Here is a 27,383-nt window from a genome sequence, read left to right on the forward strand (position 1 = left end):
GGTCTCCCCCGCATCCTGTATTAGGATTGGAATCCAATTCCTCTAATTCCCTAACCAGCCGCAAGGAACTACGGGGATATAAGGAACAAAATCACATTTACTGAGGGCCTTCAGTCTGTCAGGCATTTTGGAATTTAAAGAAAGCCTGTGTGTTAGGTAGTGTGCCCATTTAAGACTGGCATTGGTAAATGGCCACAGTAGCTAGTGAGTGGCAGAGTTGGGATCTGATGAGGTTGCAATGTAAACAGAGAAGAGGCATTAGTATCGGATTGGGCGTGGTGCTGATCTGGGAAGACTTCCTAGAGAAGGAGATCCTTGGGTTGATGCGTAACAGAACAGCTGTGTCCTACGGAGTTGAACTTTATAGTTAATATGACTGGAAGGAAAGATATACGTAGGGATGTGGCATTTGATGAGAAAAACAATAAGTAATGGACCTGGGGAAGCCTGAGTAGAAGTAAAACTCTGATTGATGGAATGGTTAGAGGTGGAATGAAAAATTAGGAGTGACATCAAGGAGTCAATAACAGCGCTTCAGTGAAGGAGCGATTCAGTTGCCTGATACTCCAGAGAAGTAAAATTAAGGATGAGGAAGTTAATGTAGCAATACAGAAACATTAGCTAGAGCAGTTTCAATTAGGATAGAAGCCAGAGTGAAGAAATATGGCTATAAAGGAAGACCAGCCAGAAAACCAAATGTGAGTTACGAAACTCAAGGGGAAGATTGAAGATCGAGAAGCGGGATTGACAAGATTCCTGATGAGGCTGGAAATAAGATTGGAGGGATTAGCCTTGAAACTGTGGGGCCTTTTCCACAGATGCGATGATGGAAGAGAAGTTTGAAAGTGGAAATTCTGAAATCTATGAAGTAGAAGGCAAGGTCATCTGAGTGTGAGGGTTAAGTGGGAGGGTGGGAGAAAATCTAAGGAAAGAAGTTAAAGTTTGGAATAGCTGTTGTAGTTAAGGACACACAGAAGGGTTGTTGGTCACACCACTCTAAAGTTTGTGTCATTTTTCTCCAACAGTAGCCTGTAGCTGGGATATTGGAGCAGAGGGAAATGGTTGGGTTAATCTGGGCTGAGGTTTTACATAGCAGAGGTGCAGAAACAAGGGGCAAGAAAGGGAAACTTGATAGTGAATGATTAAAATGAAAGACCTGGGGTTTAGGCCAGATGAAGAAAAGTGAAGCCAAAAGTGAACTGCTTAGGAAGAAACGTGCCCTGAGACTCATCTGAAGATAACTCCAGGGTCCAAAAGCCTGGTAAGGCAGGTTAGGTCGGCCAGACCACACATTTGATACGACCTTTAAAAAAAAGTAAAGTTCAGAGCCCTCTAAGTTTTCAGAGGGATTTCTGGAACTGCCACTAGCTTTTGATACTGTAATAAAGCAGTGATAACAAAGGTTAAGTCAGATGTTCATTTATTAAATACAAGCTTTGAACAAACACCCCCAGGCAAGTATGACAAGAAGTAACCTTCCTGGAATGTTCCAAAATACAGTTACGTTGATCAAGTTTTATTTCAATCAAACTTTTTGTCGTTTTGTTCTTCATTTTGTTTCTAGGTTCTTTTTCTTTTCCAAGCAGTTAGAGCATGTGCATTATTTCCTCATATGACATCAACAGTGCAGCATCAGCCTCTGGCTTGTAAAGGCACCCAGTCGACTTATGCTCTGTGCAATGGCTGCTTAGTAACCAGCATCAAATAAAGTAATGAAGCTTTTGTAGAGTGTGATACCAAATAGCAACTGGCACCTTCACCTGTACCATTAAAAAACCTTTGACATTTCTTTCAGTTTTCACATATCCATTAAAAACTATATTAAAAACAAACAAACCCAGATTGCTTGATAAAACCTACTTAATTTTCCAAGTTTAGTATTACCCTCTTAGTAAGCAATACTAGAGCTGATTAGAGTCTTCACTTTCCTATCAAACGCTAGCAAAGCCAACACATAAAACTAGGTATCTCAGAAAGTCTGCTCTGATAGATTTAGAGCTTGCTGAGTTCCAGAAAACACAAGCCCTATTTAAGCTTCTGAGTGCACATATGCACCATGTTGTACCACGATCATAATTTTTTAGTCGCATTTTTGGGATGTCTTAAATTACTTCAAGGAAAGGAAAAAGGCACAGAGGACACTTGGTTTCCTTACCAATAGTGGCCTTAAGCTACGCACTTGCCTTTGTGATGAGTTTATAGATATTCAGCAGCATTAATGGTGCCACAGCCATTCATAAAAAGTTTCAGGAAAAGAGATTTTTAAAAAACAAAAACAAAAACAAAAAACCTTGCCAGAAAAGGCTTACAATCTGAAGACTTAATACAGAAGTAGAATACAGACACAGATACAAGAGGCAGCATAGAGGTTGTTAACTAGAAAGCTGCTGGGAACAGCTGCCTTCTGAGGTTTTGTGCCCGTTTTTTCCTCCAATTTTCTCCTATAAAACTCTGGTCTTTTCCCCACTTCTTTTAAAAATGAAAATATCCTTCTACATTGGGTTTGGAAGATAAATGCAAGTAAATTGAAGCTTATTTTATACAGTTCATTCTCAGAGAAGTAAAGGAGGATAATAAATATGAAAAGAAGCTCATTTTAAGAAAATAAACAAATCCTGTCAACCCATGCCTTAAAGACCCAGGGAGCATACTGAATTACTATCTTACATTCTGGCATTTGCGAGAGTCCTAGACTGCCTTTTTCATTTATAAGCACAGCAATAGGCAACATCTACTTTATATCTAGTGTGGGATGCCCTCTGACTTGAGGGTTTCCAGCTGATACCATCAAAAACACATCAAGGACTGCTTATAACAACTTGTGTTGGATTACCGTAAAACTACCATCTTATTTGAAAGAGGTCGTGGTTAACAATAATATCCTCTAAATGAAGCAATGACCCCTGTTTCTAGATCATACCACTTTTCTTGTTAGTTATATTTTTGGGCTTAGAGGGATAGTGATGTAGACAGTCCATAGGGGAATGTGCCTCACTCAGCATGTTAAGCTGCACAACTGAGTAGGGAACTCAAGCTCAACCTGTAAAAGTGGGGCCCATCCATCTACTAACTACATAGGCCTAAGTGGGTATTTAAAATGGTCTGTGGACAAGGTTGTGCTCAAATTCCTGCTCTGTTAATTGATGACCTAAGGCTGAGTTAGAAGCAGCTCTTAGAAGTCAGGTCATAAGCCCAAACAAACGTTAACTATATACATTTTACAGTCTCAGAATTTTGTCTAGAATAAGTGTAAGTAAACATGGCCACACACTGCATACATCTTACCATGGAAGAGATAATATAAAGTGGTACTCTGTTTGCACTAGACCAATATAAAAATGTACATGGTGTGTGTATGTAGGTGTATATATATATATATATATATATATATATATATACACACACACTGAGATATACTGCTGATATTAGTGTCTTAAAATGACATTTTTCATAGTTACAATATTTGTTGCCTAACTTTTCTACTCAAGCCTAGTCCTTGATTTCCAGCAGATGAAAAGGGCCCAACAGCCTTCTTTTTTCACCTCAGAATTTTCTGAATAAAGTGTCAAAACTGCAAATTTGTTCTACCAATCCTCCTAAAAATATTATAGGGCTAAATTTTCTGTGGTAATGACAACTCCATGGGGGAGTGTTTGGCCTCCAAGGTGTCTCTGAGTTACAATGTAACACAAAACTAAGAGCTACCAACTGAAGTTGCATAAGATTCCTTTTTTCATGTCATCTTTCATCTTATTCAAAAATCTACTCAAACATCAAGGTATCTGCTTTTATACAAAATGTTATTCTGTAACATTGCAGAGCTGTAACAAGGAAAAGGGCTGAAGTCTGGGTCATAAAGTCTAGTAAATACCTTGATAACACAGGACTTTCTGATATCAGCTGTCAATACGTGACATCATATACTTAAAAGCAGTGCTCACCGAAGATGTCTGAGCAGTTCTTGGAAGAGAAATAGTAGAGTGGCAGGAGGTTTTAGTAGTTGAAGTTAATGTAATTTAAGGTAAGAAAAGGAAGAAGAAAGTACAGGAAGAGATATAACAAAGGGTAAAAATTAGTGATGATTTCCAAACGTGGTGATGCTATAAGTATAATTTCCTGCAAGCCAGGAGCACTGTAAAGTTCTTAAGAATTTTAATTATCATAATTTGAGAAAGAGCAGTTCTCTAATTTAGTAAAGGGTGAAGAAAAAAAAAGAAAGCAAGAAAAAGGAAAGGAACAGAACCAGAAAGAGAGAAACCACAAACAATTGTTTATCTACACTCTGGGGTTGGTTTTTGGTTTGTTTAGGTCACAGTATTTACTCAAGTTGCTCCTTTTGTTGTTGTTTCCTCTCTGCAAGCCACCGTTGGATTTTTTCTTTTAGTTCTGTGTTTGGCCGGATCTGGTCCATGGTGAGGGGACTACGGTTAAAGGGATCTGTTTGGTCACTGAGACAAAGAGAAAAAGAGAAATGGGGTTATTTCCGTAAGTTCTAACATCTTCAGCCAAAAAGAGAATACCTAGGCATCCCACCTTGAGACTGAAGCTAGAGTGTATTACGGTTCTGAATCAAGTGCTGACTTGAGGTTAGAAAGAATGGGATGACAGAGAGTGATTTGGGAGGTTTTTTTTTGCAGATTTTTTAGCTACTTTGTCTCTCCGCTTAACAAACTTTATCTCAACATTGCTCTTCAGATGGTATTTGATTCCATTTCCCCAAGACAGAGACCCTATAACAATCATGTCAGCATAAAGAGCTGTTTGTAGTTTTAGTGACAGACTCCTGAAACAGTATAAGGTGTTAAGGGATAAAGCTTTGTAGGCTGACACTCGATTTAGCTAGCTGATTGCTCTTCAAGTAAATGCAGATTATGGCTTTCTCATAGGTAAGATGATATACCTTCTCTCTGTATTCTCAAGCCACGATAAAAATATAAACTCTCACTGACACTTTGGAAAAAACATACTACCCAGCACAGCATCATGCATATAGCGAGTGCTTAATACCAAATACCATCAAGTAGAACATCCTTTTTTCCAATATTTAAAAAACATCATTTCCCTAGATCTGGGTCAACTTATATAACTTCATTTTAAATAGGCAGAGTCTCTCAGTACCCATTTGTTTCTAATGCTGCACTTAGAGTAGGCAGGCTGGGGAAAACTTGTAGTCACCATGGCTGAGTCCAACAGCTGCAGCACAATGTGGGTAAACCCATACGATGAGTGTAAAACCTGAATTTTTTTTTTCAATCTGTCTTTTATATTTTTACAACTAAAGTAAAATTAAAACAATTTCAAGTCAACTTATACTCCAGGTTGACTTTTTTTTTTTTTTTTTTGCGGTACGCGGGCGTCTCACTGTTGTGGCCTCTCCCGTTGCGGAGCACAGGCTCTGGACGCGCAGGCTCAGCGGCCATGGCTCACGGGCCCAGCCGCCCCGCGGCATGTGGGATCTTCCCGGACCGGGGCACGAACCCGTGTCCCCTGCATCGGCAGGCAGACTCTCAACCACTACGCCACCAGGGAAGCCCAAGGTTGACATATTTTATAATTGATAGAAATTATTTCCTTGAGGAAGGAAGAGGTAAAGTTAGCTCCAGCATTTCTCAACAGGTGTCTTGTTTTGGATGTTGAAATCCTTAACAATCAAGTGATATACTTCTACCAAAATGCCTCCTCAACACAATACGTTAATAAACCAACAACGTGGAGTACCTATTAGGTGCACAGTACTGTACTGGGAGAAAAAGATGATAGCAGACAAATGTACACCTGTACTCTTGAGGCTGCTTTTGGGGGCTGGCTTACCTGAGCAAATGTCTGGCAATGGTGGATCTATCCACAGTGACTCTGGAAGACGGCAGCACCACAGGGTCAGACATCAGTGTGCTCATGATGGGATCCAGAAACTCATCACAGGCATCTGCATAGGTCTCCTCTTCCTGTTGCTGGAGGTCTGCTAGAGACTGAGCACAAATACCGGGCAGTTACGGGGAAATCACAGAAGCAGCTGAACTCAAAATGCTCAATGACTATACCTTAATCTTCAAGGGTTATTGTTAGTAACCCTTTATGGCGACAGTAACAATTCTCAGCTTTATGTTCTAAACAAGCCAATATGGATACTATAGGAGCAAATTTAACATTCAGCCCCAACTCTGAATCTTCAGTTTGGCTCAGCTGCTAGCAACCATGGCCAGAAATGGATCTAAATGTTAACAGGGAAAAAAACCACACCACGCTCAACATCCATCCTTCTGACAACAACCGGCTGTAAGGGGTGGGCGTTGGAGGGGGTTATTATTTGTATAATTACAGAGTTACCCATGCAGTCTGTGTATGAAAAGCAGTTTCCGGTTTTAGGTACAAACAGGTATGGGAATTTAAAAGTGGCTTCAACATCTGCTTGAACTTTAGTTCCTCAGCGATCCATCTGCCTAAGCTCTAGGCAAAGATGAAGCCCAATTCAATAAATAAGTAACTCAATGAAGGGAAGACTGTTGTCAATTAGGAAGCTTTTCCATTAGACTCCGTGCCATAATTTTTCCTTCTTCATAAATGCAAATGAAGCTGCTCCAACGAAAGGGATTAGCTGAGTACAACACAGTATTTTAATCTTTAAAATGTATGGCCATTCCTATATAAGCCAACTACCAACTACAAATAGAGAGAACAGAGAAAAATCAATAAAAATCAATGACTAAAAGCTACTAATCTTGAATTGTATTCTAAAAAGTTCTGTATAAATATCGTAGATTTTCAAGTCTATTGGTAACACTGTACAGAGAAGTTTTCATAAAAACAGCCTATTAAAAATCTGTAAATTCTTTTCAGTAGAAGCTTCTTAAATTATTTTTCTGTTCTCACCCTCATATTGAAAAGAGTAGTACTATTAAAGAATATGGTAGTTTTAGCTATTGACTAATCAGGAAGAATCAGCTATTTATATTTTCTCAACCCAATACTCTTTTCCCCCCTCAAATTGGGTAAAAAAGCAGAACGGCTGAATTGACATAGTTTTTATTGAACATGTTAATAAGCAAATTATCCTCCTCCTTACCTTGATTCTCTCTGCTAAGTTGCTGAAAGCCACAATCATATTCCCAGGCTTATTTATTTTCTTCAGGACTCGGACTGTCTGTGCAAAGAGAGTTGGGGAATAGGAACGTCCATCCTTGGGCACAGTGGCACAGAAATTCTCCTCATCCCTAGAAGGTCAGCATCAGAAAGAAACTGAGCATCAGAGGATAGGTCAAAGAGGGCAAAAACGGATGGGTTGAGGAACAAAGTTCCCCATCACTTATATACCATGAATGTTCTTTTGATATAGAATGATTTCTTCTAATTTTTAGGAAGGAAGTCTTATCAAGTATCCCATGACCTTAAAAATATACTGCTTTTCCAAACAATGGATCAGTAGAGTTTATCTTTGCACAGATCAAGGCAGAATGTTGGAAATTCCAAATAACGTCCCATAGGTCGTACAAAATCTCATTATTTAAAACTATAGAAGATTCCTTCATCAGCCAACTAGAAACAAACCATTTCCTTTCTATTTCCACATAATTACCAGCTAGTCATTCCATTGTCAAAACCCCCAGTTAAAACATGAGCAAGGCCTCTGGCCTGCCCAATTAAATCTCAGGTACCCAAGATTTAAGTAGATGGTGCAGATATCTGAAACGAGCTGCTGGGGTTTGAAGTCAAATTCACTGAAGTCCTTGACTTTTAAGGCCCCCATCTTGGGGCCAACCAGGTGCTGCAGGAAGTAGTTCAGCATGGAGATGATGCGCTCAGCCAGGAAAGGATGCACAAAGAGGGATTTGATCTCTGGAAAAAAAGCCAAAGTCTGTGAAAACTCAATCCATTAGCAATCTTCAACTTACAATGTCTTAGAGTTTTACTTGGAGACCTCTGGGGACTGCTATTTTTTTAAATACATTTTCATTGCATTTTCATTACATTTTCTAATATTAGAAAATATTAGACAAGGAACAGCAAACAAACAAAATATAAAAACTACTACTCAGATGTAAACACTGTTAACATTTTGCTAACATATCCTTCTAGTTTTCCTGTCCTTATTTACATACATATACATTTATAAAACAAAATGATTATCATGTTGTACACATTCTGTAACTTACTTTTTTCATTAATGATATCGTAAATACCTTACCATTTCAGTAAATATAGGTTCCTGTGCTGTCCAACATGGTAGCCACTGGCCACATGTGACTATTTAAATTAATTAAAATTAAGTAAAAAATTCAGTTTTTCAGATACACTACCCACATTTCAAGTGTTCAATGGCCACATGTGGCTAGTATCTATAGTATTGGACAGTTCAGATTTATAGAACATTTCCATCACATAAAGTTCTATAGGATAGTGACGATTCATACCTTTTTTTTTTTTTTTTTTGCGGTACGCGGGCCTCTTACTGTTGTGGCCTCTCCCGTTGCGGAGCACAGGCTCCGGACGCACAGGCTCAGCGGCCATGGCTCACGGGCCCAGCCGCTCCACGGCATGTGGGATCCTCCTGGACCGGGGCACGAACCCGTGTCCCCTGCATCGGCAGGCGGACTCTCAACCACTGCGCCACCAGGGAAGCCCTCATACCCTTTTTTTTTTAAAATATTTATTTATTTGGTTGCCCTGGGTCTTAGTTGCGGCAGGTGGGCTCCTTAGTTGCGGCTCACAGGCTCCTTAGTTGCGGCATGCATGTGGGATCTAGTTCCCTGAGCAAGCATCGAACCCAGGCCCCCTGCATCGGGAGCACAGAGTCTCAATCACTGCGCCACCAGGGAAGTCCCCCTCATACCCTTTTTAATGGCCACATAGTTTTCTAATGTGTGACTGCACCATGAGTTATTTATTTACTCTATCTTTATTGCTGGACATTACTATTGTTTTCAATTTTTTCTTATTATAAGCATTTCACTAACTGATGAACTTCACTGTGTACATACCTTGTAGACATTACTTCTTCCAACAAATTTGTAGGTCACAGCATGAATGAATGAATGAATAAATAAATAAATACCAAGTGCAACAAGCCAAGTAGTATAAGGCTTACTTAGTACTGCTGGCTCTTAATTTTTCAATTTTAGTCATTATCTGTTGACTCTACTACTGATGAGAGTTTAGCTCTCATTTCTGTCCCTCTTCCCCAAATACAAATTCCCCTAATATATAAACAAATCTTTGGTGAAATAATTTAGACTTTGTCATTAAGATTATATAAATATCATATACAGCAGAGCCACATGGTATTCTAATGATTATATATATAAAGTAATATATACTTTTTATTTATTTTTAAAATAATATACATTTTAATTAAAAAAATTTTTTTAATTTATTACTATTTTTGGCTGCATGGGTCTTTGTTGCTGCACACGGGCTTTCTCTAGTTGCAGCAAGCAGGGGCTTCTCTTCGTTGTGATGCACGGGCTTCTTATTGTAGTGGCTTCTCTTGCTGCGGAGCATGGGCTCTACATGTGCGGGCTTCAGTAGTTGTGGCACGTGAGCTCAGGAGTTGTGGCTCGCGGGCTCTACAGCGCCGGCTTAGTAGTTGTGGTGCACGGGCTTAGCTGCTCCACAGCATGTGGGATCTTCCCGGACCGGGGCACGAACCCGTGTCCCCTGCATTGGCAGCCGGACTCTCAACCACTATGCCACCAGGGAAGCCCCTATACTTTTTTTTTTTTTTGCGGTACGTGCGCCTCTCACTGTTGTGGCCTCTCCCGTTGCGGAGCACAGGCTCTGGACGTGCAGGCTCAGTGGCCATGGCTCACGGGCTTAGCTGCTCCGTGGCATGTGGGATCTTCCCGGACCGGGGCATGAACCCACATCCCCTGCATCGGCAGGCGGACTCTCAACCACTGTGCCACCAGGGAAGCCCCTATATATACTTTTTAATACTTTTTTTTCCCGCTTATTTTCAGAGTACCTATCATTAAATCTTTCTAAACTCTCCACCAGAAATGTGAAACTCTCAAAAATAGTTTTTGGAGATGTTCTTTCTGGAAGCTTCCATTCCTCACTCCAATCTGGACTCCTTGTTTTATACGCCTATGGTGTGGTGGTCATACAAGCTACCTCTATCATCAGCCTGGGAACTTCCTCTGCATCTCTCTTACAGGATTCCACTTTCCTCCTTCATTTTGATGGAGTATATTTATCCTTTTGTACCTTCTCAAAAAAGGGTACACCGGAAGTAAATCTGATACCTTCACGTCTGAAGATGTCCTTACATTTTACCCTCAAACAGGGTAAAATGGTTTGGTGGGCAGTAAGATTCTAGGCTGAAAAGATATTTTCCATCAGGACTGTGTTCCAGCTTCAAACGTCAGTGCTGTGAAATTCAAAGATGTTTAAACTATTGTACATGACCTGATTTTTCTCTGGAAACTTTTAGATACCCTGATTTTCTGAAATGCCGCAATGATATACCTTAGTGTGGGGGTTTAAAAATTCCCTGCGCTGGGTACTTGGTGGCTCCTTTTAATTTAGACTTAGTTTTGGGGAATTTGGGGGGTATTATTTCTTTGATAACGTCCTTTCATTTTTCTCTTTTGACACTTCCTAGATTGATCCTTTATTTTCTTGTTTCCTCTTCTAATTTCCATCTCTTTTTCTGTTCTACTTTCATGGAAGAGTTCCTTGAATTTATCTTCTAACCCTTCTACTGACTTTTCAAAATTTCTGAAGTTTTATTTTCAAAATCCAAGAGCTCCTTCTTGTTCTTTGCATAATCCCTTGTGTTGCCTCTTTGTTTCTGTTTTATGTATGCTGTATCTTCTCTCATACCTCTGAGATTATAAAGATATTTTAAAGCAGCAGTCCCCAACCTTTTTGGCACTAGGGACCAGTTTCGTGTAAGACAATTTTTCCACGGACCGGGGGTGGGGGTGGGGTGATGGTTCAGGCGGTAATGTGAGTGATGGGGAGCAATGGGGAGCGGCAGATGACGCTTCGCTCACTCGCCCGCCGCTCACCTCCTGCTGTGCGGCCCTGTTCCTAACAGGCTGTGGACCGATACTGGTCCGCGGCCTGGGGGTTGGGGACCCCTGTTTTAAAGAGTTTTCATCTATTATCTGTGTTTCACAGTAGAGGATTTCCTCAAATGTCTGGTGATCCTTGGTTGTCATTTCATATATAATCAATATAAAAATTATTAATGAAAGGTTTTACTTTGTTTTTAAATACCAAGTCTTGCAGTGTGTATTTTCTACTTATATCACATCTCAATTCCGACTAGCCAAAGTTTAAATGCTTGAGAGCCACATGTGGCGAGTGACTACTGAACTGGACAGTGCAGCTCTAGAGGGAGTAGAGATAAATATCTCTGTTTGATCTACCACATTTAACCAGAGCTCAAGAATATTTTTTTCAGGTAACACAAACACCCCCAGCTACACTGATACGGGTAAGTTGTGTCCTCAAGAAAAATGATACTAACTTATGCTTTCTGGCAGCTGTGTGAGGATGACCATTTCCTCATTCCCATGTCAACAATGGACAACATCATTCTTTTTGAAGCTTTTCTAGTGATTCACTTCCTCTCAGACTGTGGAGGAGGATACTGTCACCAGAGTCTCAGTGGGCTGATCGCTCAAATGAAGCAGATCTTAACCACTGCATGTTTTGGGAAAGCAGTGTGTTGTATCCTTACCTGATGTCAGAAAGGCAAGGGTACCAATTGTTTCATTGGACATGATGTTATGGAAACGTGCCAGCTGTCCAAACATCTGTAGGCCAGCCTCCTTCTCTCGGCGGGCTTCTGGAGTCAGACTGTCCCATTCACCTCGGTCCTTCTCAATTTGTTGAATTTTTATCTTGCTCAAATACTACAGAAACAAGAGGTGGAAGGTATCAGGGAACAAAGTGTATTGAAGGGAAGATGATATTTAAGAGGTCCTATTTAAAATCTAGTCTACTAAGCTGGGAAAACCACAGATTACCTAAGAGACATGAGGCTTTATTTCTCAGCACAGGGCTGAAGTTTAAAAAGAAATCGTGGGGAGACTTCCCTGGCGGTCCAGTGGCTAAGACTCCACGCTCCCAAAGCAGGGGACATGGGTTCGATCCCTGGTCGGGGAACTAAGAATCCTGCATGCCGCAAGGCACAGACTTAAAAAAAAAAAAAAAAAAAAAAAGACGAAAAAAAGATAAAAAAGAAATTGTGGGAAAAATTGTTTCAGCCTGGGTAGACTTATGGGTAATTCCCCTGGAAATATTATAGTCTATGAAATAGAAATAAGGATAAATAGTATATGAAATATTGGTAAAAGCAAATAGGCTACAGGGAAAAAAAAGATGAAAGATGAAAAAAAAACCACCCCCCAAAACTGCTTATCAAAAAACAAAGCTCTATCAAATATGCAAAATGTCTGGAAGGAGAACCATAAATATTTAAAACCCTCTACCTCTCACCATTCTTGCTGTTGTAGCAAGCATGTTAAACTTACAGTCCCATGAAAACGCCGTTTGTGTCATTCTGTCACATAGCTGTTCCTTAGAAACGTCTATTTATTACAGGACTTGTTTTCTAAGGCAACAGATCTAAAATCTTCAAGTATGGGATTATGAACAAAGCAGGAACATTTGCTCACAAATTAAATACAAGTTACTGGGAGATTGCTAATCAATACGAGGAGTGTGTGGGTTATCCAACAGGCTACCCTCATGATTTACCTGCTTTGTCTCCCTTTGGGTCACTGCCCTATCTTACACCTGTCGCAGATAAGGGAAGTTTTTATAGGAGCAATAAGCAGCTCCACAAGGGAGGGTTGAGTTGAAGGAACTGAGAGACCCCCAGGTGTATACTTTGTAAAACTCATGTTTCAGATATAGCTAAAGATTTGGGAGGCAGTGGACAGATGAAGAGTACTGATGACTTGGAGTCTTTATGTGAAAAAATAACTCAAACCAGAGATTTTTTTCCAAATAGTGGTATAAAAGTCAGAATCTTTTAGGAAAGAGGGCTAAGAATCATTGCCTTGGTCAGTCACTGTTACTGATGTCTTGGGATGGAAGAAAGCTGAAAGTCACTAACTGAACGAAGATCCTCTGATTTCCTTCTGTAGTGCTAGACTGATTAGTTCTGCCAGTGTACCTTAGTTTGGCCTTTCACGCTTTCTTTTCCACTGTCTGCCAGAATATCATCCTAGCTCATAAGGCCCTTGGTCTTGGTCTCTAATGGAACAATACCTATCAAACTCTACAAGAGCAAGGTTGGTGGTACATTACTACTTGCAAATTTCTGGTGTCCAAGACTGGTACTAGGGGACTGCTAGCATAAGGATTGCTCTATTATGACTAAGAGGTAAAAAGTATGTATGATGGTATAAGGGCAGTTAAATCTGTTTTTTTTTTTTTTTTTTTTTACCTGTATGGCTTCATCCAAAAGGAAGATGGCATCGTTCATTAGCAGGTTAAGAAAGCGGAGGAAAAGTGGGGGATTCATGGCTTCTAAATTCTTAGAGGCATAGTCAGCCAAATCCTGTAAGTCCCAGCCCAAGAAAAAAACATTTTAGTAATGAATCACAACCCATTGGGGCTTATGTGGAGCAAAACTGAGATAACTCAATTTTGGTTTCACCAAAAACATTCTCACCTTAATGCTCTCTCGATAGGTATCTGTTCCCCACATGTACCTGAGGATGGGATACATGGGGCGGCGGTAATTAAACTTCTGCTCAAACTGATGGGGGTCTCCTGGAGTAAGGCAAGAGCAAAACATCAACAAAGGTGGTGCTATCAGAGAAAAGGCAAGAGCTTATGTTTATGTGTAGCCATTTTATAAAAATTCTGAATGTGTCAAGGCTACCGGCAAGACCTGCCGCGGGAGTTTATGAAGGCCTAGAGTCATAATCAAGTGTTTGCTTATCTCCTTACCGACAGAACAAGAGGGGGACATATAAACGATACAGTACTCGGAAAAGGACAAGGACTGAGCTGCAAAATAAAAGCCAAGGGAAACAAATGCTTCCACATCCATACGTAGACTACTTATCAGACTTTGAATGAGGCCTCTGAGCTGGCCATTGTGGCAGTGCCAGCCACGTGCAGGATGGGCTACTAAAAGTCATCCCCACATTCTTCATGGATAACATCCCAACTGTGTGGCCAACTGGTTCTTGGTTACTCTAAAAAATCAGGCCAGGAGCTAAAAATCTGAGGCTTATACTGCTTTTGACATGCCAGCGGTACCACCAGAGCTCTACAGGTTGGGTCATATAATAAAGGAGGGGCATGGGATTTGGAGTCAGGAGACTTAGGTTTTCCTTCTGGCTCCACTTAATGCAAGTCTCTTACTCTTTCTCAACTCCCACTTCCTCAGAAAATAAAACAGGAATTATAATACGCCCTCTAATATTACAACCAAAGGGTCATAGTGGCTGTATAATGAGATAACTGCAATGATTTATTGTGCAACTTCTTATATGTTATAAAGATTTACATACACTGCCTCAACCATCACTTCAACCCCTTTTACAAATGAGGAAACTAAGTCTCAGAGGTGAGCAAGTAACAAAGTCAAAATTCAAATATGGAAAAACAGTCAGTAAAGTGTTAAATGTCTCTTTAATGTTAATTGTATTTATCCCTGGCTGGTAGGACATCCCCTTTAAAAGGGGTCTTAAGTAACTGATTTGCATATCTTGTTTACTGGTTGAGAGGGGGCACTGTTTACTCAGACATAGCATCTCAGGGTTACCGCTCAAAAGGGCATGAGAGAAAGGGAATGTAGCCTGCTGTTATTCTTAATCTAACAATTAAACTGTACGAGGGTTAGACTGTCTGGATAAGACAAAAGAATATCTCAATCAGCACACTGTCTCATTATCCACCATTCTGTAATTTTGAGGCAGAGAAAAATAAAGACCTGGGGTTTTAACTGGACAGCCTAATTTATTTGAGTATGATTCTATCAAAAATTATAGTAAAGTTGTTAACAGTATGCGTTTTTCTTTTTTAAGGTGAGAGAGACCTGATTCTACCACTTAATTGTATGACATAAACAAATAATTTAATCTTTTTGAGCATCCATGTCTTCATAGGTAAATGGGGATAATAGAGTAAAACTTTCCAGATGGTGACATATTAAGGAAACAATGTGAAAAAAGCACTTAGCATCAAGGGTAGCACATGGTAGGTATTCAATAAATAATGACTTATGATTATTTTCCTGACATTTAAAAACTGATCAGCGATCAGTTTCTTGGTTCTAGACTGCTTTACCTGTAAACTCAATGTCCACAAAGACCTTGATTAGAGCTTCTGCAAGGTGGGATGCATAGGGAAAGTTGCAGAACACACGTTTCCGGTGGAACACACTGGATACCAAGGGATTTGGGGTCTGATCCATGTGGGGCATCACTGCTTCCAACACCTCAGCGAGTTTGGCCCTTAGGTGGGGATTCTTCATCCTATGAATACGGCAGAAAGCAAACTGAGCAGGCAGAAAATTTAACTCCCAAATTTATAACTATCCTCTCCATACGAGGAGTCAAAACATCATATATCATCTGTACAGAGAGTTACAGGAGAAAACACGACTCCGCAGTTTTAAGTCGGTCAATTTCTGGGGGATATGCAGAGTGTACCATTCAGCTCTTTAAGATCACAGCTTATCAATTACGAGGATGAGTACAGTTTCTATTTAATGCTCTGCCATTCTGTTTACTTCTCTATAACAATGCACGACTTACTATTCTCTGACAGCTTCATCTGGGATAAACTTGCCTTTCCAAGCTTTGTGAGGCTAAGGGCCAGGATATAATTATTCCACGTTACTTATAATGCATACCATGTGCGCCTAATACTTGTTGACTTACGATTTTTCATTAGGTCTGCTCAGTTCAGTGAAGGACTGGCTTCTACCTATGTCTCACTGACACGGCTCAGGGGATTGTGGATCTCTTCTTTGTGCAGCAAATTCTCACTTACATACATACTGTTTCCTTTGGCCTACCACCAAAAAATCAGAGAAGCAACTCTACAGGTCAATGAGCATCTTCCTTTGGGAAGGAGGACTAGAAGCTATGAATGCTAAGACTTGAGATCAGAGAGCATTTACCCAAGTTTACTGCTCATCCAACTTAGAATTTTAAGAGCAAACTTTGTTATCATACATTAGAAGATCATTAGCACCTGGCAAGGTCTCTGGCATTAAGGTAACTATTTTAACCAGGGACTAGCAGTGAAATTCCCATCAGGTACCTTATATGCAGGTTCAAATTCTCTGTGGGCAAAGTCCTTTGTTTATTATGCCTCTCAAGTGTGGGATTTTGGGCTACCCATAAGGGTAGTCAGGTGATTCATTAATGTTAACACAACTTCTGAAGGCAACCCCTTATGATTCAGGCTCGTTTATTTCTTGGTTTAGAAGTCTTCTGAATGTTTTGCAGCTCTAAACTGTGACAGAGCCACGCTTTCAGCACTTCACCTTTCTATGCTTCCAGTGAAAATGGTGATAAAATGAAGGACATGTTCCAGGGAATCTGCTGATGTCTCCAAGATGTCATCGGCAAAGCGGCGGAGAAAAATGAGGAAATCACCCAAGTTATCTGCAAAAAATTCTGAGAAAGAAAATATTCACTGGAATTAGCCAAACATCTGACCCTTTGTATTATGCAATATTTAAATTCCTCCCTTTTACTCTACTTAGTGAAGGTTAAAAAAACGCCAAATGTCTTGTAGGTACTAGAAATGATGATAAATTAATATAGAATCTCCTTTGAATGTAAGTCAATTTTAATTTTTATCCAAGTAAACAGAATAGTAGAGACATAAAATGTTAACACACCAGTGCAGTTTAAGAAAGTATACTGGTAGGCATATACTTCCACACTCAAGGTTAACTGTGTGTCAAAATAACCCTTTAGATGAAAAAGAATCTTGAATAGAAATGAATACATTAGATGACTATGGTCTTCACTCTCTGGGGTCCTCCACTGGTCTTTGCCTTCTAGTATTTATGCCCTTGTATATCTCCTCCTATACTATTCCAGGGTAGAAGACACACTATGGGGCACATAGAAGTGATGGCATGTCATTTCCATAATTAGGTTATAGAAGCCTACAGCTTCCATTTTGGTTCCCTGCTCTGAGGGAAGCCACCTGCCATACCATTAGCAGTACTAAGGAGAGTCCTGTGTGGCCTGGAAAAGAAGCCAGCAAGCAACTGAGGTTTGCCACAACCACACGACTAGGCTTGTAAGCAGATCCTCCAGCTCTGATCGAGTCTTCAGATTCCTATGGCACTGGTGGACAGTCTGGCTGCAACCTCACGAAGGACCAGAGTCGGAACCATGCAGCTAAGCTACTCCTGGATCACTGACCCGTGGAAACTGTGTGTGATAATGTCTGTTGTGTTAAGTTGCTATGTTTCGGGGTAATTTGAGACTCAGCAACAGATGACCAGTACAGTGATCAAGAACATGTAACTTGATTTTGACGGACAGTTTCTGCCGGCCCCTCACCAACATACATACATACACAATCTCACTTCTGGGTTAACCAAGAGGAGATGATTTTATTTTTCCAAAGAATAGCACAGGGGGGTGGGTTAGACAAATAAATCTGTAAGTTGAATGACAAACAACAGTAATGATAGAAACTAACAGCTCTGAAAACCCTGACTGCACTTCGTCCTTTGAAGACTATTTTCTTATCTGCACAGCAGTGGCGACACAATGCTGAGGAACAAGCTATCAGTTCCCTCAGGCTTCAGCCAACAGACATTACCTACAAGTTTGAGTTGTTTCTCCAAAAACAGCTGAATGATAACTAAGGAAGGATATTTTGAGGATTAAACTTCCAACGTGACCCAGTTAAACTTAGATGGCTATAAATAGGAAGCTCCCAAGGGAGAGCCTGCTTACCTGGCACGTAAGCCAAAGAACTGTAGCCATCTGGCAAAGGAAAAGTTAGCTCTCTCGGCTGTGAGCCTTCATTGCCTATGGCCAGTTGAACTAGGAGAACGGCCATGGACACCTGCAAATTTAGGCAGTTCTGCAGCATTTGCGGCTCAGTCATGGCAGTCTTAGTAGAAAGATAGACGGTCATCAGTCGTTCAAACTGCTCACGGAGGTTGTCAGCAGCCGGGCTAGAACTTTGCTGAGCATCCCGCCAGGCTACCTGCAGCCGATGCAGATTTTGGTTGATTTTTACCATCTGATCATGCAACCTGCCCCCAAGAAAGCAGAAAAGACTGGGTCAGGAGGCTCATATAGGGACAGTTGAGTACAGACCTTTTTTTTTTTTTTTTTAATTTTAACATCTTTATTGGAGTATAATTGCTTTACAATGTTAATTTCTGCTGTATAGCAAAGTGAATCAGCTATACGTATACATATATCCCCATATCCCCTCCCTCTTGCACCTCCCTCCCATCCTCCCTTACAGACCATTTTTGAAAACCAAATCCTCACTTATTTATTCTATTATTCCCTTTTAGGATGTAGGGAGCTGCAGTTGTGATGACACAGAAGGCAATCACAAAAGTTATTGACAGGACATAGGTGGGGGCATAGCACCGGGAAAATGTTACCAAGTATTCAAGAATTGAATCTAATTACATAGATTAGTTGTCTTCGGCTGAAATGCACCATCCATAGAATGGCTCGGTTGAGCAGGGTGTAGATTGGGCTTTTATTATGTACAATATATAACGACCAGGCAAAGTACAAGAAGCCCAGCAGGGTAGTTTGACACCACACAAGTGCAATGATTGTACCTGGATGTGGTTATATGGACAGTCTTTCCATGGTTAGTAGAGAACTAAAGCTGGTGAGAAAGGAGTCTAGATTACTAATGACCACATATCAACCAGTAGCCACCTATGATGCAGCCTAAGAGCAGCTTCCAGTCCTCTGATGCTCAATATAAAATTAAATGGTTCTTCAAAAAGGGTCAGCTAAATGTTCTCTAATGAAAGGAAGACCCATAATTCAATGTTATAGACAGTTGTGTCTATGTGTACAGTCCAAAGTCATTCTTGGCCTTGTGGATAACGTCTAGGGTTAGCTAGCCAATACTGGGAAACTAGATGACGTTCATTTTTGTGTTTAAATCTAGGTGGTTGAACAGGTTAAACACATGCTAAATGTCTCACTTAAAATGTCAATGATAGGGATGGAAAATGTCTCTAATAAAGATATAATTTCATTTTTCCAAAAATTTGCTGAGTTTTGAAAAATGCTGTGTCAGTTTAAGTATCCTGAAAAGGCATTAAAAACTGCTGTCCTCAATACACCTTCCTATAGACTGTGAGTGAGTAGCTATTTTCTCCCCTTATTTATACTTGTCACAGTCAGCTAAATCAGAGGGAAAAAAAAATCATAGAATGACATACGGTTAGCCAGAACCAGACAATTTTTGGAAGTCATACACTTTAGCTCTCAAATCTTTACACTTCCAGAATCCTCCTTATCTTTGATACATAGATTTTTATGTTCCTACTGATCTTATTGAAATACCTTATAAACATTTAATTTTGTCAATTTTGTCTCTATACCATAGAATAAAGCTTTCTCTTTTTTCATCAGGAATAATAAGTAATGAAAATTCAAGAGCAGAATGTGAAATGTTAAATGAAAACAATTCCACTTTAGCAGATGACAAAAGGAAGATAGTGATTTAAAAATTTGCAAGTTTAGAGAAAAATACTAGTGTATCTTTAATTTTAAAAAGTTTAACAGGTCAAAAATTAAAAATAAATTCAAGTTATATGGATAAAGCCACTTCATGTAGACACAAATAAATGCATATAATGCCCTTTTCCTACTAGATCCTAATGTCAGCCTTCAGAATAAAGTGAGATTGTTATCTGTAAGACGTACTTTCAACCTTCTGGTTATCAACACAACCAAGCAGTTCTCTCCTAATGACATCCGAGGAGTTACCTGTGAAATCCCAAGTACAAGGTGTACTCTGTCAGGACAAGGTTTTCTGTTACAAGGTTGTAGTTCTGGGGAAACTTTGGCTCCTGCACAGCTGGGATCAAACAGGTTTCTTTGTCCAAACCTCAAAGAAATTAAAAGGAAGAGTAAATGGCTTGCCAGAGACATCTATCTTGGCTCCAGTGTCCCCTTATTCTAGTTCAACTTCCACCCTATTAGTGAATTAAGTAATATCTTCTTAAAAACACATCTTCTCACATTCCTACTCTCTTCTCTAAAAATGTAATTTGGCTTCTCAGTCTATAGAAATGCAGTTAAATCTCTTTAGCTTGATCATGAAATCACCAACAATTAAAAGGAATGATAGCACTGTAGATTCTTCCAGGGGATAGATAATAGATCCATTTGTATCTATTCTGTGCTTTTCTGTATTTAAGATTATTTGCTTTTGAGCATGTTACTTTTTTTTTTTTTTTCTTTCTTCTCTGCGGTACGCGGGCCTCTCACTGTTGTGGCCTCTCCCGTTGCGGAGCACAGCCTCCGGACGCGCAGGCTCAGCGGCCATGGCTCACGGGTCCAGCCGCTCCGCGGCATGTGGGATCTTCCCGGACCGGGGCACGAACCCGCGTCCCCTGCATCGGCAGGCGGACCCCCAACCACTGCGCCACCAGGGAAGCCCAGCATGTTACTTTTATAATTAGAAGAGTTATACAACTGGGAGGAAATACATCAAGATCGAGTGATTCGTTTTGAGTGGTAGAATTAAGAGTGATTTATCTTCTTCTTTTCACTTCTCTGTATTATTTGAGTTTTCCCCAATATTCTTCCTCCCTAGGCTAATATTTCCTGCCAATTCCCATACCCCTTCCCCCATCTACCCCTTGTTCCAGCCACATTGAGCTTCTCACTGTTCCTTAGTTAAGACATTTCACAGCTGTGTACCTTCATACTTGTTTTTCCCTCTACATAAAGGGCCTCCTTTGCTCCTTTGCTTGATAAACGCAACTCATTTTTCAGGACTCAGCTACGAAGACCTCCAGCTTCTGTAGAATTAATCATTTACTCCCTCCTCTGTGCTCCTGTAGATTAGCCCTAGACCATATTATGATGATCTGTTAACATATCTGCCTTCCTGTGGAGACTTTGAGTTCAAAAAGGACAGGGAATGTACTTCATTCATTTTCATAATGAATGAATGAATGAGCGAATATCCAAGTCTGCCAAATTCAGAGAGAAGGTCTCATTAAAGGACAACATCTAAAAAATAACAGTTTTAAAAAGCTTGCTTTTTTAAAACTCATAATAGCTTTTCTTTTCGTCTCATCTTCTTTGAGAAAGAGGGACCTCTGTGAAAAAGGATATAGAAGTGAACGGCTTAGATGTTACGCACACACTGTTTTGACAAGACCAGCTCCCCCTTACCTCTCATGTGTACATTTTTTATTTTTCGTTCTTCATCATTCAACTCCTTCAGGGCACAGTAAGTGGGATTAAAGGTGAGGAGCCGAGAGGATCTGGGTTTGCAAAATGGCTGGCATAACTTCAGGAGAGCAGCACCCAAATTCAGAAAGAAGGCATCCGAGGCATACATTTGGAAGAAGATTTCTGGCATCTGATTGGCCCAAATCTTGGTGCGGCCTGCATTTGCATGCAAACAGTTTCCAAGCCAGGACAAGATACAGTGTTTGGTTTCTGGAGAGAGCTGGAGTAAGTTCTTCAACATCTGGTAGATCTTTTCATGGAACCGAGCCATGAACTGTTTAACCAGAAAACACAACCACAGAACATTCCAGTTTCACAATCCTAATATTTGTTACTCTCAAATCTTAGCCACTGGCAATTTCCAAAAATACACGAATCCTAATCCTCTCCCTCACTCTCCCTGTGCCTTACGCCACCATTTCTGATTAAAAAAAAAAATTTTTTTTTTTCTGGGAACTTTTAAGAGATTTCCTGATGAGCTGCCAAACTGCAGGTAGCATTTACATAGCTTTAGAGTAGGGGATGGTAAACTTTTTCTGCAGAGGGCCAGATGATAAATATTTTTGGCTTTGCATGCCATATGGTCTCTGTAGCAACTATTCAACTCTACCACTGTGGCATGAAATCAAGCCATGAACAATACATATACACATGGGCATGGCTGAGTTCAATAATCCTATTTACAAAAACGGGCGGCAGGCTGGATTTGGCCACTGGTATAATTTGCCAACCCCTGCTTTAGAAAGTTGTGATGATGGGAGATTTAAACTGCCCCCAATTCAACCATTTATTGTCATATGTTGGCCAGACTTCTACCATAATTTATGCTAAGCCCAAAAAGAGAGGACATAAGTAGAAGGAGGAAAAGGAAAATAATTTGGCTTTTAAGCTGGAGTTCAGTCAGAAGATTTTAGGAGCTGAAGTTATAAGAAATAGCTTGGTGAGAAAAATGAGGATTGAGAGCAGGTAGCTGTGCTACAGCACAGGGCAAAGAAGAGCAGCAGCTCACTCTTAAACCACACAAAGGTTTGTGCTCTGCTCTTAGCGCCTGCTAAAAAGAGGGCCATTTCCGTACATGATTATGGTAGACAGCCAACCAGATTGATCTGCTTTCCCAAAGAGGCTCAAGCAGCCTTATCTGCATCTGCTTTCTGAGGAAACGATACTTAATCTAAGACCAGGGGGCCGGGATACACCGGTAAACAGCTCCACCTGGTGAATGTTGGCCTCTTGTACTTTGATCTCCTGGGGACTGGAACGAGATGGATTCAGGAAGTAGCCATGATTTTCTACTACACCCGGAGTCTTTAATAAGCAGGAGATATTCAGGATTACTCCCAGCAAGGTCTTCTGGTACATCTGCCCATTACTAGGATCCTTGGGCTGAATGTATTCTACAAAAACCTGTAGGAAAAGACAAGCCTAGTTATTTGTCTGTATGATGAGATAAATGATGGGATGAGAGGGCCTCAAAGAGTTAAGATTATACAACAACCAATGTATCTTTCTCTTATTCCATAGGTAATATTACACTGCCCTCAGGATAGGGAAGCATAGAGTATTAAGCTTCCAACTCAACTGAATATATATGAGCTTTCAGACCTACCTTTGCCATATCCTTTTGCCTAGTGAAATACAGAAGAATGTCCAGATATGCATACAACGGGATCTGGCAGAGTTCTAGATCTTTTATTCGGCCCAATAAAATATCAAACACTGGAATCATGACTTCTGGAAATGTTCGAACTTCCTCATCCAGTATCAAGGCTTCGATGACCTCATCCAGAAACTCAGCTACACCTTCAAAATCTGACAGAAGACAAGAGAGAGAGGAGGCCATAAGAATTTTTAGACGCCTCTACACACAGCTCTTTACTCTTCTGATACTTTTGATAATTCTATTGGTATTCAACCTCAAAGGTCAAGGTGTGAGCTCTCTTCCTTAATTTACGCTGGAACCATAGTGGCTCTGAGGCTTTCTAATGCAATTAGAGGAATGTTACACTTGGAAATCAAATGTAGAAGCTCATAGATGTTGCTTATGTACTCACGGCCTCCTAGGATGGCTTCCAACATCAAATCTACCAGTTGCTCGTGGATGTTTTGGTCAACATAGATCTCAGGGGTGAGGAGAACTGTTCGGGTATTGGACACAGTGAGGTTCCTGCACTGCACCGCAAAGGGTAGCAGGTTCTCTGGAACTTTGGTAATCTGGAAACAGCAATGAAGAGAGGGAAGAGTCTAGCTCTGTGACCTGGCACAAGGACAGATATAGCAAATAGAAGGGAAAAGACATTGTGTCCCAAAACAGTAGTGCTTTCCTGTGGATGCTTGAAAAGCCACGAGAGTTCATTCTTTGGTTTAAGGAATCACCTAACTGTTAGAAATTCTAATGCTGGAAGTGATCAAGCTTAATCTACGCTGTTATATATACCTTAGTGGAAATGAATTTATCAGACCTTTTTTTAATAAGGGTGTGATATATTAAGACGTTTGTAGAGAGAATAATAGGAGGCACTTGTTAATTGAGGAAAGGGGTAGACCCCAAGCCACAGAAAGGAGAGACTAAAACTTTAGAAGATAAACTAACAGTGCCTCTGATATCCAGTTCCAGATATAATATGATGTATATAAATTGAAATAATAGACACTGATCTTGGGACTTCCCTGGTGGTCCAGTGGTTAAGACTCTGTGCTTCCACTGCAGGGGGTGTGGGTTCGATCCTTGGTTGGGGAAGATCCTGCATGCTGCACAGCACAGCCAAAAAAAAAAAAAGACATTGATCCAACTCTCTGGCTTATGTGTTAAAGTCATACCCAAGAGGACAATAGAGTACTCAATACGGATTATTCTTTTACCTCTTCCTTGGCTCTTTGGAAACAGGAATAAAGGTAACAAAAAATGTGCCTCTCCCCTGCATCTCGATCAGCAGAGAGATTCAACGTTGTAGAAGAGGTCATGTTAATCAAGTGGTTGCCTGGATCTTGAAGTAATAAGCGAGTGAAGACGGCCTATTAAGAAAGACAAATAAACAAAAATACTAAATCATTGCAAAGTTAATTTATTTTTAAATTTTTTTGATGTATTTTTTATTGAAGTATAGTTGATTTACAATGTTGTGTTAGTTTCAAGTGTTCAGCAAAGTGATTCAGTTACACACACATATATAGCTATTCTTTTTCAGATTCTTTTCCATTATAGGTTATTATAAGACATTGAATATAGTTCCCTGTGCTATATAGTTGGTCCCTGTTGTTTACCTATTTTATATGTAGCAGTGTGTATCTCTTAATCCCAAACTCCTAGTTTGTCTCCCCTGACCACTGCAAAGTCTATTTTAGAACATTAAGATAAAAAAGATAATTTTGACACAGGTTATTATAAGAATCACAGAACGTAGAACAAACGGGGGAAAAAGGGCTCAGTGTACCATTACTTTAGAAAATATTACATATACAAATTTAATTGTTTATGTAGTTATCCTAAAGCAAGCTTAAGTGTCTAGCATAGCCCCTAGCACAGAGTAAGCATTAAAAGAATATTTGTTGAATGGTGTGGAGAATTGGAGATTAAACTCATATGTGAAATCTACTACTCTGCGTCATTGCTGACCTCACTCAGACTTATATAAACACAGTTTAAATGTACTGGGTTGGCCAAAAAGTTCGTTTGGGTTTTCCCACACCACTGTACAGAAAAACCCGAATAAACGTTTTGGCCAACCCAACTATGAAGTTAAACTACAAGTTGTCAAGTCTTCCCTATCAAACTTTTATTCCTTTAATGTTAATTAGGCATCTGCAAGGTAAAATGCATTGTTTTGATTTTGGAAAAGATATAAAAAAAGAGATGGGGCTTCCCTGGTGGCGCAGTGGTTGAGAGTCCGCCTGCCGATGCAGGGGACACGGGTTCGTTCCCCGGTCCGGGAAGATCCCACATGCCGCGGAGCGGCTGGGCCTGTGAGCCATGGCCGCTGAGCCTGTGCGCCTGGAGCCTGTGCTCCGCGGCAGGAGAGGCCACAACAGTGAGAGGCCCGCGTACCACAAAAAAAAGAGATGGACCTTGGCCTTGATAAATATTAGTGTCTATGGGAGAGAGAAGACAGGCTCATAAAGAAGCCAAGACATGAGACAGAAAGAGACAATTCCCATAAGAGATGCATGGAGATTACTGCCAGAGCCCAGAGGAGAAAATAACTCCTACTTGGCAAAACTTTGTAAACAGGATGGCATTTTAACTAGGTCTTAAAGGATGGGTAGATTTGGACATGGGACCATGGTAGATGAGAAGATTCCAAAAGAGGAACACCACAAACAATATAAGAGATGGAGCTAAGCAAAGCCATGGTTGGAGAAAGGTGAGCAGAGTTCAGCTGCAAGGCTAATTTTTCCTGAAGCCACATGTAAGGAATGTAAGAATGGTACCTGCTCTACGTTGTTCATATCAAGCCAGTCTTGATCTTCCAGGTCTACTGCCATTTCTTCCAAATACACACAACGGCTGGGGATGCCATTCCCACTTTTCAGGCTTGGGTCACCTAGCAAATGGTTTTAATCTGGTAAGTTAAGGATAATGCTTCTGTCTTATACAGACAACTGATCTTGATGGCATTTCTCTTGAACCCCAAGTTTGACTCAGGTAATATCAGAATGATCTTGCCACACAGAGCAGTACCTAAAGATTTAAATCATTTTTACCCCTCGAAGAGTATGTGCTTTGTTATAAATCTAACATCATGACATTAAAGAGTAAATCCCAGACATCAGCACTAATTCTGGGGTTTAACTACAGATAGGGCACAGAGGGGAAACACTATCTGACCCTTCTTGGGGCTTTCATCTAAATGTTTAGGTCACCTCTGAGAAGAAAATGGATTTAGCTACCATTCCCATTTCCCTTTTAAGGTAGTAAAGGCAGTAGCTACATGGCCCAGTCAGTATCAACACAGAAATGAAAGTTGTAGCTGTGTCAAAATTCTGCTTTAGGTCACATTAAAAGCTTCCTTGAAATATAAACCCTGTGTTCCAGGGAGTATGATGGGCTTGTTTAGCCATCAGATACAATAAGTTTCTAGGAGCAAGTCCCTAGCCCAAGCAGGAAGGGCAGAGTAATAAATACACTAGCTGCAAAGATGTAACTCACTGTTGTCCAGAGTGATGAGGAAGATCCTTTGGATCATGTGATTGATGTTGAGTTGCTCACATATTTCCTGCTGTGAACGGAATGAGCGGCTAATCTCAGCCACAGAGTAATCAAATTCATCCAGGCTCTCTGACACACTATTATCTGAGTCATCTGGGCTGGCTGGGAGTTCATCTGCCAGAAGATGTAAGTCGTTAACAGTTACAATGCTCTCTTTAAGAGAAAGCCAAGTACACATGATAAATGTAACCAAGAGGAGGATAATTTGGGGTGTTAAACAAGTTAACTATCTAATTAGTGAACATCTCAAATCAGGCAACATCTTTTTTTTTTTAATTAAGGTATCATTGACATATTAGTTTCAGGTGCACAACATAATGATTCGATATTTATATATATTGTTATTGTTATATAACAATATATATATTATATATATATAATATATATATTATATATTGTCATTGTTATATGATCACCACAATAAATCTAGTTAACGTCTGTCACCATACATAGCTACAAATTTTTTTCTTGTGATAAGAATTATTACGATCGACTTTCTTAACAACTTTGAAATACACAATACAGTACTGTTAACTACGGTCACCATGCTGTTCATTGCATCCCCATGGATTCTTTATTTTATAACTGGAAATTTGTACCTTTTGAAACCCTTCACCTATTTTGTCCATCCCCCCCACCCCCTGCCTCTGGCAACCACCAATCTATTCTCTGTATCTATCAGCTTGTTTTTTGTTTTTTTTTTTAAATATTCCACATAAGTGAGATCATATGGTATTCGTCTTTCTGACTTATATCCCTCAGCATAACGCCCTCAAGGT

At 40.2% G+C, this 27,383-nt stretch overlaps 1 protein-coding gene across 1 annotated transcript in view; it reads right to left on the reverse strand.

Moving 5' to 3' along the window:
• Nucleotides 1-1,403: 1,403 nt before the first annotated feature.
• Nucleotides 1,404-27,383, reverse strand: part of UBE4A (ubiquitination factor E4A) — a 35,621-nt gene continuing 9,641 nt past the window's right edge. The window contains exons 3-20 of the mRNA XM_032640153.1: nucleotides 26,545-26,718; nucleotides 25,827-25,939; nucleotides 24,261-24,413; nucleotides 23,453-23,612; nucleotides 23,008-23,210; nucleotides 22,614-22,805; nucleotides 21,342-21,675; nucleotides 19,923-20,043; nucleotides 17,901-18,205; nucleotides 16,463-16,595; nucleotides 15,256-15,443; nucleotides 13,628-13,728; nucleotides 13,400-13,513; nucleotides 11,684-11,858; nucleotides 7,653-7,833; nucleotides 7,064-7,211; nucleotides 5,812-5,969; nucleotides 1,404-4,448 (exon numbers count right to left, since the gene is read on the reverse strand). Coding sequence (XP_032496044.1) covers nucleotides 4,319-4,448; nucleotides 5,812-5,969; nucleotides 7,064-7,211; nucleotides 7,653-7,833; nucleotides 11,684-11,858; nucleotides 13,400-13,513; nucleotides 13,628-13,728; nucleotides 15,256-15,443; nucleotides 16,463-16,595; nucleotides 17,901-18,205; nucleotides 19,923-20,043; nucleotides 21,342-21,675; nucleotides 22,614-22,805; nucleotides 23,008-23,210; nucleotides 23,453-23,612; nucleotides 24,261-24,413; nucleotides 25,827-25,939; nucleotides 26,545-26,718 — 3,083 coding nt within the window. The 3' untranslated portion in view covers nucleotides 1,404-4,318. The remainder of the gene's footprint in view (nucleotides 4,449-5,811; nucleotides 5,970-7,063; nucleotides 7,212-7,652; nucleotides 7,834-11,683; nucleotides 11,859-13,399; nucleotides 13,514-13,627; nucleotides 13,729-15,255; nucleotides 15,444-16,462; nucleotides 16,596-17,900; nucleotides 18,206-19,922; nucleotides 20,044-21,341; nucleotides 21,676-22,613; nucleotides 22,806-23,007; nucleotides 23,211-23,452; nucleotides 23,613-24,260; nucleotides 24,414-25,826; nucleotides 25,940-26,544; nucleotides 26,719-27,383) is intronic.

The sequence above is a fragment of the Phocoena sinus genome, chromosome 8 (genome assembly GCF_008692025.1).
Source record: "Phocoena sinus isolate mPhoSin1 chromosome 8, mPhoSin1.pri, whole genome shotgun sequence".
Taxonomy (NCBI): Eukaryota; Metazoa; Chordata; class Mammalia; order Artiodactyla; family Phocoenidae; genus Phocoena; species Phocoena sinus.